General features: G+C 38.9%; 1 protein-coding gene across 11 annotated transcripts in view; it reads right to left on the reverse strand.

The window, feature by feature from the left end:
• Positions 1-15,657, reverse strand: part of dock10 (dedicator of cytokinesis 10) — a 110,505-nt gene that overhangs the window by 6,585 nt on the left and 88,263 nt on the right. For 5 of the 11 annotated variants that reach the window (XM_042738973.1, XM_042738974.1, XM_042738977.1 and 2 more), the window contains 12 exons: positions 13,579-13,691; positions 13,279-13,394; positions 12,167-12,304; positions 11,079-11,261; positions 9,523-9,633; positions 8,741-8,956; positions 5,422-5,479; positions 4,730-4,828; positions 2,808-2,914; positions 2,613-2,735; positions 2,419-2,532; positions 1,442-1,447 (listed from right to left, as the gene is read on the reverse strand). In XM_042738973.1, the coding sequence (XP_042594907.1) occupies positions 1,442-1,447; positions 2,419-2,532; positions 2,613-2,735; positions 2,808-2,914; positions 4,730-4,828; positions 5,422-5,479; positions 8,741-8,956; positions 9,523-9,633; positions 11,079-11,261; positions 12,167-12,304; positions 13,279-13,394; positions 13,579-13,691 (1,384 nt within the window). Of the gene's footprint in view, positions 1-1,441; positions 1,448-2,418; positions 2,533-2,612; positions 2,736-2,807; positions 2,915-4,729; positions 4,829-5,192; positions 5,260-5,421; positions 5,480-8,740; positions 8,957-9,522; positions 9,634-11,078; positions 11,262-12,166; positions 12,305-13,278; positions 13,395-13,578; positions 13,692-15,657 lie in introns of those variants that run through there. The other 6 variants (XM_042738981.1, XM_042738972.1, XM_042738980.1 and 3 more) reach the window with 4 other exon arrangements.

Raw genomic sequence — 15,657 nt, forward strand, 5'->3', positions numbered from 1 at the left:
CTACTTTTAAGATCTCTATTTTATATTTTAAACAATGGTATATAATAAATAAATACATGTAAATGTTATGTTCAGGTTAATATAGAGCGAAATCCATTTAGACACACTATTATCAGTATGGCCTGATCTGCTGTATTTCACCAATCACTGCATCTAAGATAACAATAGTGTTTAGTTCCTGAAGGATCCGGCGTTTATGAACAAATCAGGCGAGTCAAAGATTCATCCATTCATCCATTCTACAACTGCATACTCGTATACCACTCTTACTACTTTAGCATATCTTTATATGGTAGAACTAATAAGAGTAGTATCTAGTACACACTTCTGAAATCAGCAAATCACTCACTTTATTCCTGAATGAATCAACCGTTTTGAACAAATTGGTTGAATGAATGAATCAATGACTCACTCACTAAGACAGTGACTTGTCGCCACCTACTCGTAGTTTTTAGTTTCATATTTAAAGTTTAATTTCATAGTTATATATTCTGTATATTTCATATGAATCTCCAAACATTATTTATGCAGTTGTATCTTTAGTGTAAATGCATTCATGGCACCTCTGGGCAGTGTGTGTAAATACATCTAAATATATGTACTTATGCAGTACCAACATGGATTATATTGATACTGATTTCCTTTGACTGGTGCATATAGTGTCTTATTATTCTAATTGCATTTATTTAATAAATATATGAATTAACATGCATACATTTAATAAAATTAGTAAATGCACCATTGTAAAGGTTAAAAAAAGGCCCTGGAATCAATTTAAGGTGAAAAATATCATCCCTTAATGGGAATGTTTTTTTTTGTCACTGGTTTAGGGTTTTTATCCTTTTATCCTGAATCCTGAAGAGTATAGAAATGCTCACCCTAATGTAAGATGAATAAATACAATAATAAAGTACAGTAAATGGTAAAACTTTAAGTATTTACTCTGTTTGCGCTACAAACCAGTGTGTTTATGATTACAATAATATATTCACATGAAATGATGACAAATGCCAGTTTGCAGTATCAAGAGGTGTAACAGTATATTCAATCTACAAATAGCCACACCTGCTCTTATGTTAAAAATAAGGAGGATATAACAGCTTTTGCTGAGGCCCAGTTGTTAACACAACAGTAAATGCAACTCGCTGTTAAAAGGACAGCAGTGTTTGACAAAGCACAATGAACTCAACTTCTGTAATGAAGGTTAACATCACACTTAGATGTCTCTGTCTGAAACTCTACTTCATTTACCTGAAATCACTCACAATGTACACACACAGTATTAACGCTCAGGATTAGATCTGCAGAGGAGGATGATCACGTCCAGGAGAAATATTATATCAAACCATGTGTAACTTGTCTGTGTCACACATATTATTAGCGTGTAGGGAGAGATTAGGAGAGTTAAGAGTGAGAGCAGAACAAGTTAAACTAAACTTACCACTGCCTGATAGATACACAACACACAGGAGAGAACAGAAGAGTGTTTAAACACACCAAGAGGACAGTACGGACAGTGAATATCTATTTGCCTTCATTAACTTGGATTAATAAAACTCATACTAGACATTCTCATTTGAGTTCCTGCATGCTTGATATTCCACACTAATTTGTATTTATGTGCTTACTGAGTTTTTTTTTTCATTTGTGACCCTGGAGCACAAAACTAGTCATAAGGGTCAATTTTTTTGAAATTGAGATTTATACATCATCTGAAAGCTGAATAAATAATCTCTCCATTGATGTGTGGTTTGTTAGGAGGATAATATTTGTCTGAGATACAACTATTTGAAAATCTGGAATCTGAGGGAGCAAAAAAATCTAAATATTGAGAAAATCATCTTTAAAGTTGTTCAAATGAAGTTCTTAGCAATGCATATTACTAATCAAAAATTAAGTTTTGATATATTTACGGTAGGAAATTTACAATATATCTCCATGGAACATGAGCTTTACTTAATATCTTAATGATTTTTGGCAAAAAATAAAAATGTCTAATTTTGACCCATACAATGTATTGTTGGCTATTACTACAAATATACCCCAGCCACTCAAGACTGGTTTTGTGCTCCAGGGTCACATATGAAAATTTTAAACTCTGTTAAGGTTTAAGTCCCATTCACAAACCAAGACTGAATTCTCACACCAAAACTTGTTGCAAAATGTGTCCACTGGCTGTTACAAATTAGAGTTTTTTTCAGGTTGGTCTTTATTTATTTTATTTTTTTTTCAGTGTAGCTATGCACTTACAAAATAACATGACTAATAAATCTGCTAATGTTATCATGTGATAGCTGAGCTTTTCTTTGTAGAGATCAGTGCAGATTTCATCAGATCTCTGAAGGACTATCAGGTGACAACCGCACTTTTGCACGTCTCATAAAGTATGACTTCCAAAAGAGTGTTTGCGTGTCTCACCTGTCCATAGAAAGCCACGCGATAGTAGCGTCCAAACAGGCGTTTCTCAGAGTTCACCACCTCTGTCACCTTCTGGTACGAGCGGTGAATGTCGTAGTACAGCTCTGATAACCGCTACAGGACACACACAGATACAGTTCATCAACACGTCCCTTGAGTTTTCTTACCAGTCCACTGATAACCAGACCAAGTACCTTGAAATCTCGTCTCTTCTCGAAGACAGCTATCACAGGTTTGTTGATCTCTGCGATGAGCTCGTACCTCTCAGACTTCCAGAGGTAATCCGCACACATCTCCAGCTGCTCCACCAGAGTGTCCTACAGGACAGAGAGGTCACTCAGCACATTATAAACACTCGCTCCTCTGAGGTGTGTGGAGAGATTCTGCACCTCTGTGTACGGAGTGTCCTGAGTGCCGGCGTCCTCCTTCATCGCTCCCTCTTCTTTCACATTAGGAGAGATGTTCATGAAGGCGGCCCAGCCCATACTGAATGATGCTGTGGGTTTATACACAAACACAGGGAGTATGTTACTCATTTATTCATCTGTGTACCCATCCATAAATTTGTCCATTTAGGTATGTCTTTGTATTCCAACCATTCACTCATGCATGGATCCACTCATCCATTCCTAGCCATCTTCACATCCAAACATCTATCAATCTACATCCATCCACTTTACTCTCTTTCTGTTTAGTCATACATTAGCAATCGCACAATAATTTAATTTCAAATGATCACCGGTTCTATTAATCATAAGCAAACACTGTTTGCATTGTGATACTGTGACAGTATGTGGCACATTACAGGGACATTCGTGTCTTCAAGCAGCATTTGCTTGAATCGTGGTAACATGAGGTGAGCTGGGAACGGGGAGTGCTCGTGGACACGTTCATTCACACTCAGGTCTTACATGCACGGTTCACATTATTATTTTCACAGGATGACAAATCCTTTGCACAAGCCAAAATTCAGGAAGACTTCTTTTTTAAAACAAAAATGTAAAAAATAAACCTAATTTAAAACATTACCTTTCTGAGATAAACAAGCCAATTCCAAGTTAAATTAATCAGAAAAAAAAGTGTATGAATACTGGCAATATTTACATTCATACAGCAAACATGTATTTCTTAAAGGAATAGTTCACCCAAAAATGAACATTTTGTGAAAATGTACTCACGCTCAGGCTATTCAAGATTAGGATGAGTTTGTTTCTTCATCAGGTTTGTAGAAATGTAGCATTGCATCAGTGTCTCAGCAATGGATGCTCTGCAGTGAATGGGTGCCGTCAGAATGAGAGTCCAAACAGCTGATAAAAACATCACAATAATCCACAATAACACTTCCTCCAGTGAAAAAGTCCATCTCCTGTTGTCTCTCACATCAAAAGCCACACACATATTTGTTTAGAGCTGTTTTGGACTGTTTAGGCTTGTAAACGGTGCTTGATCTGAGCAGATTTCTCTCTTAATGCTGGATTTGTTTCAGCTTGTGTCTTCTCCAGATGTTAACTGATGGACTGGAGTGCTGTGGATTATTGTGATGTTTTTATCAGCTGTTTGGACTCTCATTCTGACGGCACCCATTCACTGCAGAGCATCCATTGCTGAGACACTGATGCAATGCTACATTTCTCCAAACCTGATGAAGAAACACACTCATCCTGATCTTGGATAGCCTGAGCGTGAGCACATTTTCACATAATTTTAATTTTTGGGTGAACTATTCCTTTAATATTGATGTTTGCTTTGTTTTCCTGTTAAAACCAAAAATTGCCGAAACAGGATGAATCTGACAAACTTAGGTTTATGCTTTTATTCTCTGGAAAGTAGACTTACTGTATACTGTACAGTGCAAAAGCTTACAGGCACATTTAAATGCCTCACAAGAACATCAGGAGACCTAAAATTGATATGAGTCTTTTGCACAGTACTGCTGCTATCAGAACATCATGGGAAAAAAAGACAAAATGAATAAGAAAATGATTTTTTTACAGTGTACACTGACTTAACTTAAGTTTTGGACGAGGCCAAGTATGTAACTAAACATTTTAGTGAATCTGTTCCTTGCCACATTTGCTTTTGGTTCACTTACTGTAGCACTATTTCCTGTAAAGCTCCAATGAAACGATAAGCTGTGTGAAAAGCGCTACACAAACAAAACTGACTTGACATGTAGGGTTAATGTGAACTTATCAGCTTGAGAAGTAGCTCTGTAATAACCACTCAGTGTTTAGTTTAGACAGAAAGACAGACTCGGACCCCTGAAGGGGTGAAGGACACTGCAGGACGGGGCAGGCGGAGGTGCACTCACTTTCTCCATCTCGGGGAGTTAGTAAGGGGCTAGAGTTAATTACACAGGATCCCTCTTTGCTCACACTTGAGATCCGACCCTTCTCAGACTTCCAGTAACCTGTGATTGCAGAGGGGCATCAGGTTTAACACAGGTTTACTCACAACCTAGGGCTGAGCAGTATGACGCGATGCACCGAGGAGATTTTGCTATAATGTTAATGATGATATGAAGTGGCATTGATAAAACTTCCACAGCCGTTAATTGAATATTCAGTAAAAATAGCTATATTAACATTATATTCAATTAGCCATACTGTAATAAGATTTTTTTCATACTGCTCACCCCTATTTCATACTTACTACGAAGGCAAGCGCTCCAGCCATGCATCTACTGTACACTCATGCATCTACTGTACACTCATGCATCTACGCCAGCCACACACTCAGCTAGAATGCATCTAATGACAAGGCCACAAAAACTCACAGTATAAGGAATAAAGCAAGTGGCAGGAAGGAGCTAGGAGCAATTTTTCATTATGAAGTGCAGCACTGAAAAAAACAACAACAACTGAGCAGCAATGGTCAAACAGCATGTCAAACGAAAGCTCAATAGGAAGGCTATTTATGCGATGTTTGCAAAGAAAAAAAAAACTATTGCACTGATATAAGCAGGCATTACTAAAACACTGATCGCCACAAGCAGCTGCTCACCTCTCCTCCTCAGAGACTCTGCTATAAGTGCTGAGATGTGGATGTAGCACATGGCCACCTGAAGTGGACAAGGAAAAGAGTTTTCAAAATTTCATTTTAAATGAGATACAAAAAGAGCAAATTCAAATCTGAGGTGCCGGTTTCAGCATGAATGAACCTTTAAGGGTGCTTTCACACTTGGTTTGCTTGCCTGGTTCAAACCCAAGTTCGATTGCTTCATCAAGCCAGCAGCTGTTTACTCGATACTTACTAACGACGTTGCAGGAGAAGGCGGGAAATGCATCACATTGCTCCCTGCACTTTTATATATTTCCATTTTTGAACCATTCATTCCCTTTCAAGGGAACTTCGAACTGCGTCCTCTAGGGGTCGCTATGGGGAACACCTCGTCGTGACCCGTGTCTGAAGCATACATTGAAAAAACACCAACGAGTTGGCCGGAGACAGCCTCTGACGTCACTACCGGTGCGACTATAAAACAGGCACCGGGATAACACGTCATTCTCTTCTTCGTCTTCACTGACTGTTTTGTTTGAAGCGTGCATCTGAAAGAACCGGTAAGAGCGCTCTTTCTCTGTCTATCATGGCGACTACTAGCAAGCGTTTAGACAATGTGTGCATCTGTGTCGGCGTTATTTGACACCCGATGACACACACGATCTTTGCGTTATTTGTTTGGGTAAAGAGCACGCACGCGATGTCTTTAAGGAGGCAATCTGCGTGCATTGCGAGCGTTTTTCAAGGAAAAAGCTCCGCTCTCGTTTGTCTCTCTTTCCGAGAAAAAAAAGGCAGCCATCTGCTTCCCGCGGTTCAGGACCCGCCGCTGCTGAGGCACAGAGGAGAATGCGCTCGTGAGAATTTCAGGTGGATCTGTCTGAATGGTTTAAAGAGGGACTTTCCCTTTCGCGCACATAATGGCGGCGGACGAGAGAGAGCCTCGGGAGGATGATGTTATATCTTTAACACTTTCTGATACTGAGGTTAGTGCTCTGCTGGGTTTTTACCCAGGAAAAGCAGGAGATATTTGAGAATGGTGAAGAAGCTGAGGCTGAGCCTTCTCAATTCTCCTGCCCTGCGTATGTAGAGCTGTTGGGAGGTTATGGATCGCGCCTCGATGAGCGTTATCTTTCTGACCATAGCCCTCCAGCTCAGGTGAGCCTTCCATTTCTGCCTGATCTCCATACAGAGATCGAAAGGAAATGAAAGAGGCCGTTTTCTTCTCGCATCCATCGGTTTCGGCATAAGAGTTTTGCCGACATCGAGGCGATGCGTGAAAACTGCTATGAGAGGCTGCCCCCTGTAGAAAGAGCTTTCTTTCTGCGCGGGAGACATCCTCTCTTAATCTCCCTCCTTGCCATCTAAGCCCCTTCAAGAAATACATCTCGCTTAAATGGCAAGGCATACGCAGCAGCAGGTCAGGCTGTGGCTTTATTACACACGATGGTGGTGCTTCAAGCATATCAGACTGATCTGCTAAGAGACCTGGATAGAGACTAAGGCCTTTTTCCTGATCAGGTAGCCGAGCTGCGCAGCACCACAGGCCTCTCTCCGGGCTACCAAGCAGGCCGCCTCTGCCATGCGCAGGACTATGGCGGCCATGGTGGTAGCGGAGAGACTTCTGTGGATGAACCTGGCAGACACCGGGAAGAAAGAAAAGGCTTTCTTCTCGGTGCTCAGGTTTCGCCTTCTGAACTTTTCGGTATTTCGGTTGAGACGGTGATTGAGAAGTTCGGGGAGGCGAAGGCGCACTCCGCTGCTTTCAGATCCTTCGTTCCACGAAGGTCCAGGTCTGAGCCCAAACAACATAGGGATCCTGGCCTGTCTCGATCTGAGGATCAAAGACAGGCACAGAAGGCTAGTGTCGCGACTCACGCTCCTCCCCCACCTGCGGGCAGGGGTAAGAGGAATTGTGGGTCACAAGGAGGTAAGCAGAACCTAAGGGATGTGATCCAGACGAGGCAGCGTTCTCGTCTGAGTCAGAGTGATACTGAGGTATCTACTCATTCCCTGGAGATCTGTTGAGACAGCTCCTTCAGCAAGCTTTTGCGAAAGCAAGCAGTAGCCCCTGTGTGACAGGCAAGACTTAGTATAAAATGCTAGGTTCCTAGCCGTATCCCTTTAAAGGAATCTTTCCTGATTCCAAGCCTTCAGCTCTACCCCGGGCCGAGGCCCTAACAATGAAGTTGGGTATGTAGCTTAGGCCTTTGGCCATAAGGGGTCCTGTCACAGACAGCCATCTAAACGTCCCGGGGGCAACTCCCATTGAAATGGTAGAGTTGGTACTTAGTGTTCGCCATGATTCTGGCCTGCACTCCCCTCAGCATGGCGGCGTGGGTATACTGTTCCCCATAGCGACCCCTAGAGGACGCAGTTCGAAGTTCGCTTGAAAGGGAACGTCTCAGGTTACGAATGTAACCATGGTTCCCTGAGTAGGGAACGAGACACTGTGTCCTCTAGCTCCCTGCCATGCTTCGGACAAAAGCTTCAGACGAAGAAGTGAATGACGTGTTCTCCCGGTGCCTGTTTATAGTCGCACCGGTAGTGACGTCAGAGGCTGTCGCCGGCCAACTCGTTTGTTTTTTTTAATGTATGCTTCAGAAATACGGGTCACGACGAGATGTTCCCCATAGCGACCCCTAGAGGACGCAGTGTCTCGTTCCCTACTCAGGGAACCATGGTTACATTCGTAACCTGAGACGTTTTGTTTACAAGGCTTCAGTACATAACGTCACTTCCTCCAGTGAAAAAGTGCATCTCCTGTTGTCTCTCACATCAAAATCCAGCCACATATTTGTTAAGATCTGTTTAAATGCTGCTTGATCTCTGCAGATTTCTCTCCTGATTCAGACCAGAACACTTTTTCACTGGAGAAAGTGTTATTATGGATTATGGACTAATTATGGATTATTGTGATGTTTTTATCAGCTGTTTGGACTCTCATTCTGACGGCACCCATTCACTGCAGAGCATCCATTGCTGAGACACTGATGCAATGCTACATTTCTACAAATCTGATGAAGAAACAAACTCATCCTAATCTTAGATGGCCACAGGATGAGTACATTTAATTTTTTTCAGTTTGAACTATTCCTTTAAGGAATATTTCCCTCAAAAATTTTAATTCCATTACTGAATTATTCACCCTCACATTTTTTTAAATGTTATGCAGAATGTTAGGCACCGACAGTCACCATTCTCATTCATGGCATATATTATATTGTGACTAAGGCTGTCTTCTTCTAGCATCGTGTTTTGTGTTACACAAGCTCCATTCATGCATGAAAGCAGCTAAAGATCCTCTCGATGAAGTCATCCTGACCTCCGACAGGTCTCCGTTTCTAACATGGATCTTGGCCATGCTCTCTAGCCAGGTGCGTCTGAGCTCGGGGGTGCTGGCGTAGGAGTTGGCAAGGCTGTACTGCAGGTCCACCAACATCTCCGGGTCCTTCTCATGCTCTTTCATTTGGGAGGTGGCCATCAGGACGGTCCGTATCCTCTTGGTCAGGTCCTTCACCTCAGCTGGGAACGTGGTGTTCTGGAAGAAAGCAAAAGATCTGTTGTAATGTAATGTAATGGGGATGTTCTTGTCTTCTATGACTGTAAATCTGATCCTCCGAACTGCTTGCAAATCACATTAGTTAGAACTATCACTATTTTTGCAATTATATTTGATGGCACAGAAGTTACACACTATACTGTAGCTTTAACCCTTATTGACCTAATGAGGATTTTCTTTTCCCCAAAAATGCTGATTAGTGTTAACACATTGGACTAAAATTTACTGACTTTACAAAAAAAACATGGAATAACTACTTCCCCCCAAAAATTATATTTTTAGCCCTTTTTTGTTGGGATTTGCCCTTGTTATACTTGACTGAAAAAAAGCATCATTTGTGGATAATTTTGGCAAAGTTCACTCAAAAACTGAGGTGCATAAGCTCAGATCAATGAGGCCTATGATCAGTCAGTTAAATAAAATAAATAGATAAATAAAAATACAGCGATTTACAAGCAATTTTTAAAAGGCTATTCATTTTTTTTAATCAGAAATACCAAATTAGGTAAATGATGTACAGCACAGCACAAGGGTTAAACTCTCACTTTGAGTGGCGTGTCTCCATTGGCGAAGTTGTTGATGATGGCCAGAGACTGCTGGAAGCGTGAACCACCGATACCTGCATCAGCGATCAGCTGACTCACAGATTTAATCACCTGGAGGAGCAGAAGACAAGAATTTCTTTGTCTGTTTCTCACATTCAGTCCCCAAACCAAGCATACTGTCAGTTATCTTGAACACATACACCTGCACGAAGGCACAGAAATACAGGGGAACACTTCTTCTGATCGTCCACACTAGAGATTCTACTAACTATAAGTAACAGTCATTAGAGTATTAGTGACTTTATGCTTAATATCTGCTAACTCTTGATTTTGATGGACATTCTACTGATTGAAAGTTTGTAAGTACATTCTAAGTAACATTCTAAGATGTTATAATATTCAGTTCCATTACTGTGATGTTCATTTAATTATTATTATTGTTATTAATATTTTTTCTCTATATATGTACACTAAGCTTTGGCAATATTGTATCATTTACATTCATGCCAATAAAGCAATACTGAATTGAATTGAATTGAAAAGTACATGTTAACTTATTCTACATGTAGTTGCAAAATAATAGAAGTTAATTGTATTGTACATGAACATTCAAAAGTTTGGGATCAGTTGTTTTTTAAAGAAGCCTCATTTGCTCATCAAGGCTGCATTTATTTGATTAAAAATTCAGAAAAAAAAAAACAGTTATATTGTGAAATATTATTACAATTTAAAATGTGTTTTCTATGTGAATATATAGTAAAATATAATTTATTTCTGTGATGTGCAGCTGTATTTTCAGCATCATTACTCCAGTCTCCAGTGTCACATGATCTTCAGAAATCATTCTAATATGATGATTAATTATCAGTGTTTGAAAAAGTTGTGCTGCTTTTTTTCTAAGAACCTGTGATACTTCTTTCAGGATTCTTTGACAAATAAGAAGGTAAAAAGAAAAGCATTCATTCTAAATAAAAATCAGTACATTATTATTATTATTATTATTATTATTATTATTATTTAAAGAAATGAATACTCTTATTCAGCAAGGATGTTTTCAATTGATAAAAAGTGACAAAAGGCTTATATTGTTAGAAAAGGTTTATATTTTGAAAAAATGCTTTTTAACGTTTTATTCATCAAAGAAAGAAGAAACCTGAAAGAAGTATCACAGGTTCCAAAAAAAATAAAAAATATAAAAAATTAAGCAGCACAACTGTTTCCAACACTGATAATAGATCAGCATTTTAAAATAATTTTTTTAAGGATCATGTGACACTGGAGACTGGAGTAATGATGCTGAAAATTCAGCTTTGCATCAATAAATTATATTTTACTATAAATTCACATAGAAAATGTTTTTTTTCCTGAATTTTTAATCAAATAAATGCAGCTTTGATAAGCAGATGAGACTTCTCTAAAAAACAACAGATCCCAAACTTTTAAATGGCAATATAGTTGGTTTAAAGTCACTTATAGTGAGTAGAATGTCTAAATATCGAAAACAAAGCACAATCCAAATACAGAAACCCGCTTGCACAGAGCAACAGAAGCCTGACCTGCAGGTGTGAGCGGACGATGCATTTGCCCTTCGTAAACTCAAAGTTCCTCCTCATGAGGAAGTAGAGCAGCGCGGAGGCTTCGGTCTGAGTGGAGCTGGAGCGATGGTTACAGCACTTCAGGATCTCATAACACAGACTGCCGCACAGATCCGCTGTACCCTGGAAAAACGTGGATGGGAACTGAAGAGGAAGAGCGTGAGAGTCAGAGATCAATCATAAATAAAAAATCTGAAAAATCATAAATACAACCACTAGTATTATGATTTATCTCTTTTCACCAATAGGTGGCGCTGTTATTAAATATATGTGTTCAGTGTGGGATGACAATGGCACATTCAAAGTATGGTGTGAATATGCCAAAGCTTTTTTTTTTTTTGGTCAAACCTTTTAGAAGTTATAAGCGAAAATAGACATTTTTCATATCTCCCGACCACTAGGTGGCACTGCAGCCAAACTGTGCAGGTAGCCTCAGGTCATTGTTATTATAAAACACACCAAAAACACACCTAAATTGTTTGACTAATCAACTTGAATTCCATAATTTTTGCAAGCATGGTCTAAAGATGATCTGAGCCAATTCTGGTGACAATCAGGCAAACGACAAGTTCAAAAAAATACGTTTTTCATATAATTAAAAATTGTGAAAAATCTTGACCCATAGAAATTTTAATTTTGCTGTCCATTTGACTTGGCATGAGCCAAGGAATCAGAGGAAACAGAATTTTGCTTCTAAACTTTATGGTTAAAAAATTATTAGCATAAACATTAGCGAAAAAAGTGGTGGCGCTAGAGAGTCTGATTTAGAGACACCAAACTTGCAATGATTAATGCTGAGACTGTCTTCTATCCGTGTGCCAAATTTCATAACTTTCCTGCAAGCAGTTTTATGGCTTGTCACAGACTCCTGAACAGAACCCACTTTTGGTGCTTGGCTCCTAAAAATCTGAAAATGGGTTAATTCCAATTAACTGTCAGAGTGATCAGAGATGCTCTTCTTTACCATCTGAATTCACCCAATCATTTGTTGCACCCCCACTGTTGGGATGAACAGCGGTCTGAGCATGTATTTGGAGAAAGAGAAGCACCTTCTGAATGAAGAGGCGCAGCGCGCTGAAGACGTGTCTGAGGGTGCTGGTGGACTGGTTGATCTGGAAGAACAGCAGGTACGTGTCAAACACTTTTTTCATCAGAGAGTTCTGCCCGTCATCGTGCTGCAACCGTTTCTGCAGGAGAAGAGAAGATGGCAGGAGTTAGTCATCTCGAAGGAAACGCACCATGTGTCCACCAGATGGCAAAATAACCTCCTTACATTCAGAATGCACTGAAAAGTCACAGACAGATTCATTGTGAACACTGCAGTGATTTTTGGCTAAAAGAATACTTTTGCAATCCATCCATTTTTTCACAAACAGAACAGTGTTCAGATATTTTAGTTTCATCATTGACTGATATCTACATCGACATTAAACGAGTAAATGTTGGCATGTGTAGTGTGACATGATCTGAAACACAGTAAGCAGTGAAGCATTTACTATTATTACTGTCACTAGTATTTGAAATACTTTTGTCCACCCAATCAAAGTGCAGTCATTATTATTATTATTATTATTATAAGATATTTTGTCACATTTTTGTTCAGCTCGAACAGAGAAAACTGCTTTATACTCATGATTAAAAAATGAAAATAATAAAATAAAATAAATAATCATCTTTGAAAATGTTTGATTTTTTTTTTTTTTTTAATAATGACTTAATTATGCACACTTCAAGTACATTTAAAGTATTTCTTATTAGATGGGGACATCTGTCATTAAAATCAAAGTCTAGAAAACTTTTTTTTTCCAAAAATGTACAAAAACAACATTCATATAAAGATTTCTAAAAACTAAGCCCTGTCTATTTTAAAAAAATGGAGTCCTTTTTATTATCTCAGACACCCTTGTCATTGATCCATATGAAAAAAAAATTTTTTAATGTAATTTCTCCTAGTCTTCATGTTTGTGCACAAATATCAAGATGCTGAGTACTGCAACAGGCTAAAAAATACTTTTTAAAGAATTTTATGATACTGTATATCACTAAGCTCTAATCCTAATTCATATACTTCTAGTAAGTATGGAAACTGTGTATTCTCTTGTGTTGAAAAACATTATTATCAGTGTGTACTGTACACATCATAAAGCTCTGTCTATATTACCTTGTGATGATGAACAAACAGATCCAGAACATCTAACACGGTCAGAGCGACTTCAGTAGAAAGATTGGCTTCAATATCTGTAGGGCTGACGCTTTCTCCTTCAGACGCATTTCCATCTAACACACACACACACACACACACACACACACACACACACACACACACACACACACACACACACACACACACACACACACACACACACACACATTACAGTTACGATACACATGCTTTTGCTCAGCCCGGTGATTGTAATTTTGCTGTATGTATCACAGGCGGCTGAGTTGAGTGTACGTTTACCCGCTGTCTCCATCATGTGCAGTAGTTTGGGGTTGGTGAGGGCGTTCTTCCCCCTGATGATGGGCATGGTCTGTGAGCGGGCGTGTCTGTGCCCGTCCTGAGCAGAGAGCATCCTGGGAACAGCAGCAATAACATAATCCTGAGATGTCATGACAATAGCAGAGAAAATGATTCAGTTCCCCCATTTTCTCCCTCTATTCCTCCACTTTCTTGGTTGGAATGTTTAGAGAAAGTCAACAGTATTTTGGAAATGTGTTTCTTAACCTGTGAATGTGCGCTAGATTTGAACTACTAAATAAACTAAATAGCCTTTTATTTTCTTCATAACAACAGAGACATGTAACAGGTTTCTGCAGGTTTTATGAAGGTGAATGCAAGACTTTTTAAGACCAAGAAAAAAAAAAGGAATAAATTCAATGGAACACATTATGTAAATATGTTTCTAAATGTGCTGTAAATGTCTTGTATTGGCATCACTTCAAGGTTTGAAATACAACTTCCAATTTTAATACATTTTATATAAAAAGGGCCTTATGGCTTGAATAGCTCTGCTCCCTAACACTAGAAAATGGAAATAATTTTAATGTACCTTCTGGTCACGCTGCACTTCATTAATTCATGCACTTGATCAATATTTTTGTCTTGTTTTCAGTGCAAATGTCTAAATATTCTTAAAAAGCAAGATTAGTACATTTGAGATATGGTGTTTTGTTTTATTAGAAAATTATCAAAATAAAGTGAGTTTGTGATTCAAGCAAGTACAAATATCTACTAATTGGCTCAGAAAAATCAACTTAATTAAAAGAGGAAACAGATTTTAATATCCCATTGACAGACAGTTCTTGTTTTCTGAATGTCAGCGGAGACCAGGACAACTAGATGAGCCCCAGAGACTGATCCCCAGTGAAGACCTGGTCTCCTGGACGGCCACCGGGACAAGACCGCGGGAACCAGAGGAGTCCTCTGCACAATCTGACTTTGCTGCAGCCTACAGTTAAACTGCTGGATTCGTCTGGCCAGAGGAGAACTGCACGCTATTTCCCTGTTTAATACTGTAAAGCTGCTTTGACACAATCTGCATTCTAAAAAGTGCTATATAAATAATGATGACCTTACTTCACTTAACATTTTTTCAGAAAACAAGAGTTTATATCTTCAGTTTGAATCTCAGGTAAATGTAAATCTCGACTGAAAGGGATAGTTCTGTCATGAATTACTCACCCTCATATCTTTCCAAAACTTTTAGGCCTTTGCACATCTTCAGAATACAAAATAAGATACTTCTGATGAAATCTGAGAGCTGTCTGACCCTCCACAGACAGCAAGGATATTACCACGATCAATGCACAGAAACGTAGCAAGGACATCGGTAAAATAGTCCATGTGACATCAGGGGATCAATCGTAATTTTACGAAGCTACGAGAATACGTTTTGTGCGCAAAGAAAACAAAAACAGCAGATGGGATGAGATGGTGTTGAATTGTTGAATAAGTCATTATTTTTGTTTTATTTGCACACAAAAAGTATGTGGTTGAGTAATTACTGACAGAATTTTCATTTTTGGGTGAACTATCCCTTTATGGATGTTTGTACTAGAAAACAAGACAAAAATACTAAGAAAGATTAATTTTTTGCAGTGCATGTCACATTAATGATTTTATGAATTTAAGACTTTTTAAGACCTGCAGAAAGCCTGTATAAACTACATCAGGAGGTGAATGAGACGGGCTTGCTGGATACAGACAAAAATGGTTCCCACATTATGGATGTAACATGATGATATTTACACAGGACGGACCCACTTTATACGAAGTGTCTTTAAGCACTAACATTTAAATGAATCGTTTGATACAAATTACACTTACTGTGTACATACATGTTTTTTTTTACATCGTACTTGCATTTTAAAAATACCTTCATGCAATTAATTTCTGTAGTTATTACTCTATTATTACACTGTTGATCTAGATTTCTACCCCTTCTTAAACCTAACCTTACACCAAAGCCATCCTTAACCTTCCTCAACAGCAGCAAAGGTGTTCTGCAATGCAACATGAACACAATAAGTACACTGTACC

The sequence above is a fragment of the Cyprinus carpio genome, chromosome B15 (genome assembly GCF_018340385.1).
Source record: "Cyprinus carpio isolate SPL01 chromosome B15, ASM1834038v1, whole genome shotgun sequence".
In the NCBI taxonomy this organism is placed as follows: Eukaryota; Metazoa; Chordata; class Actinopteri; order Cypriniformes; family Cyprinidae; genus Cyprinus; species Cyprinus carpio.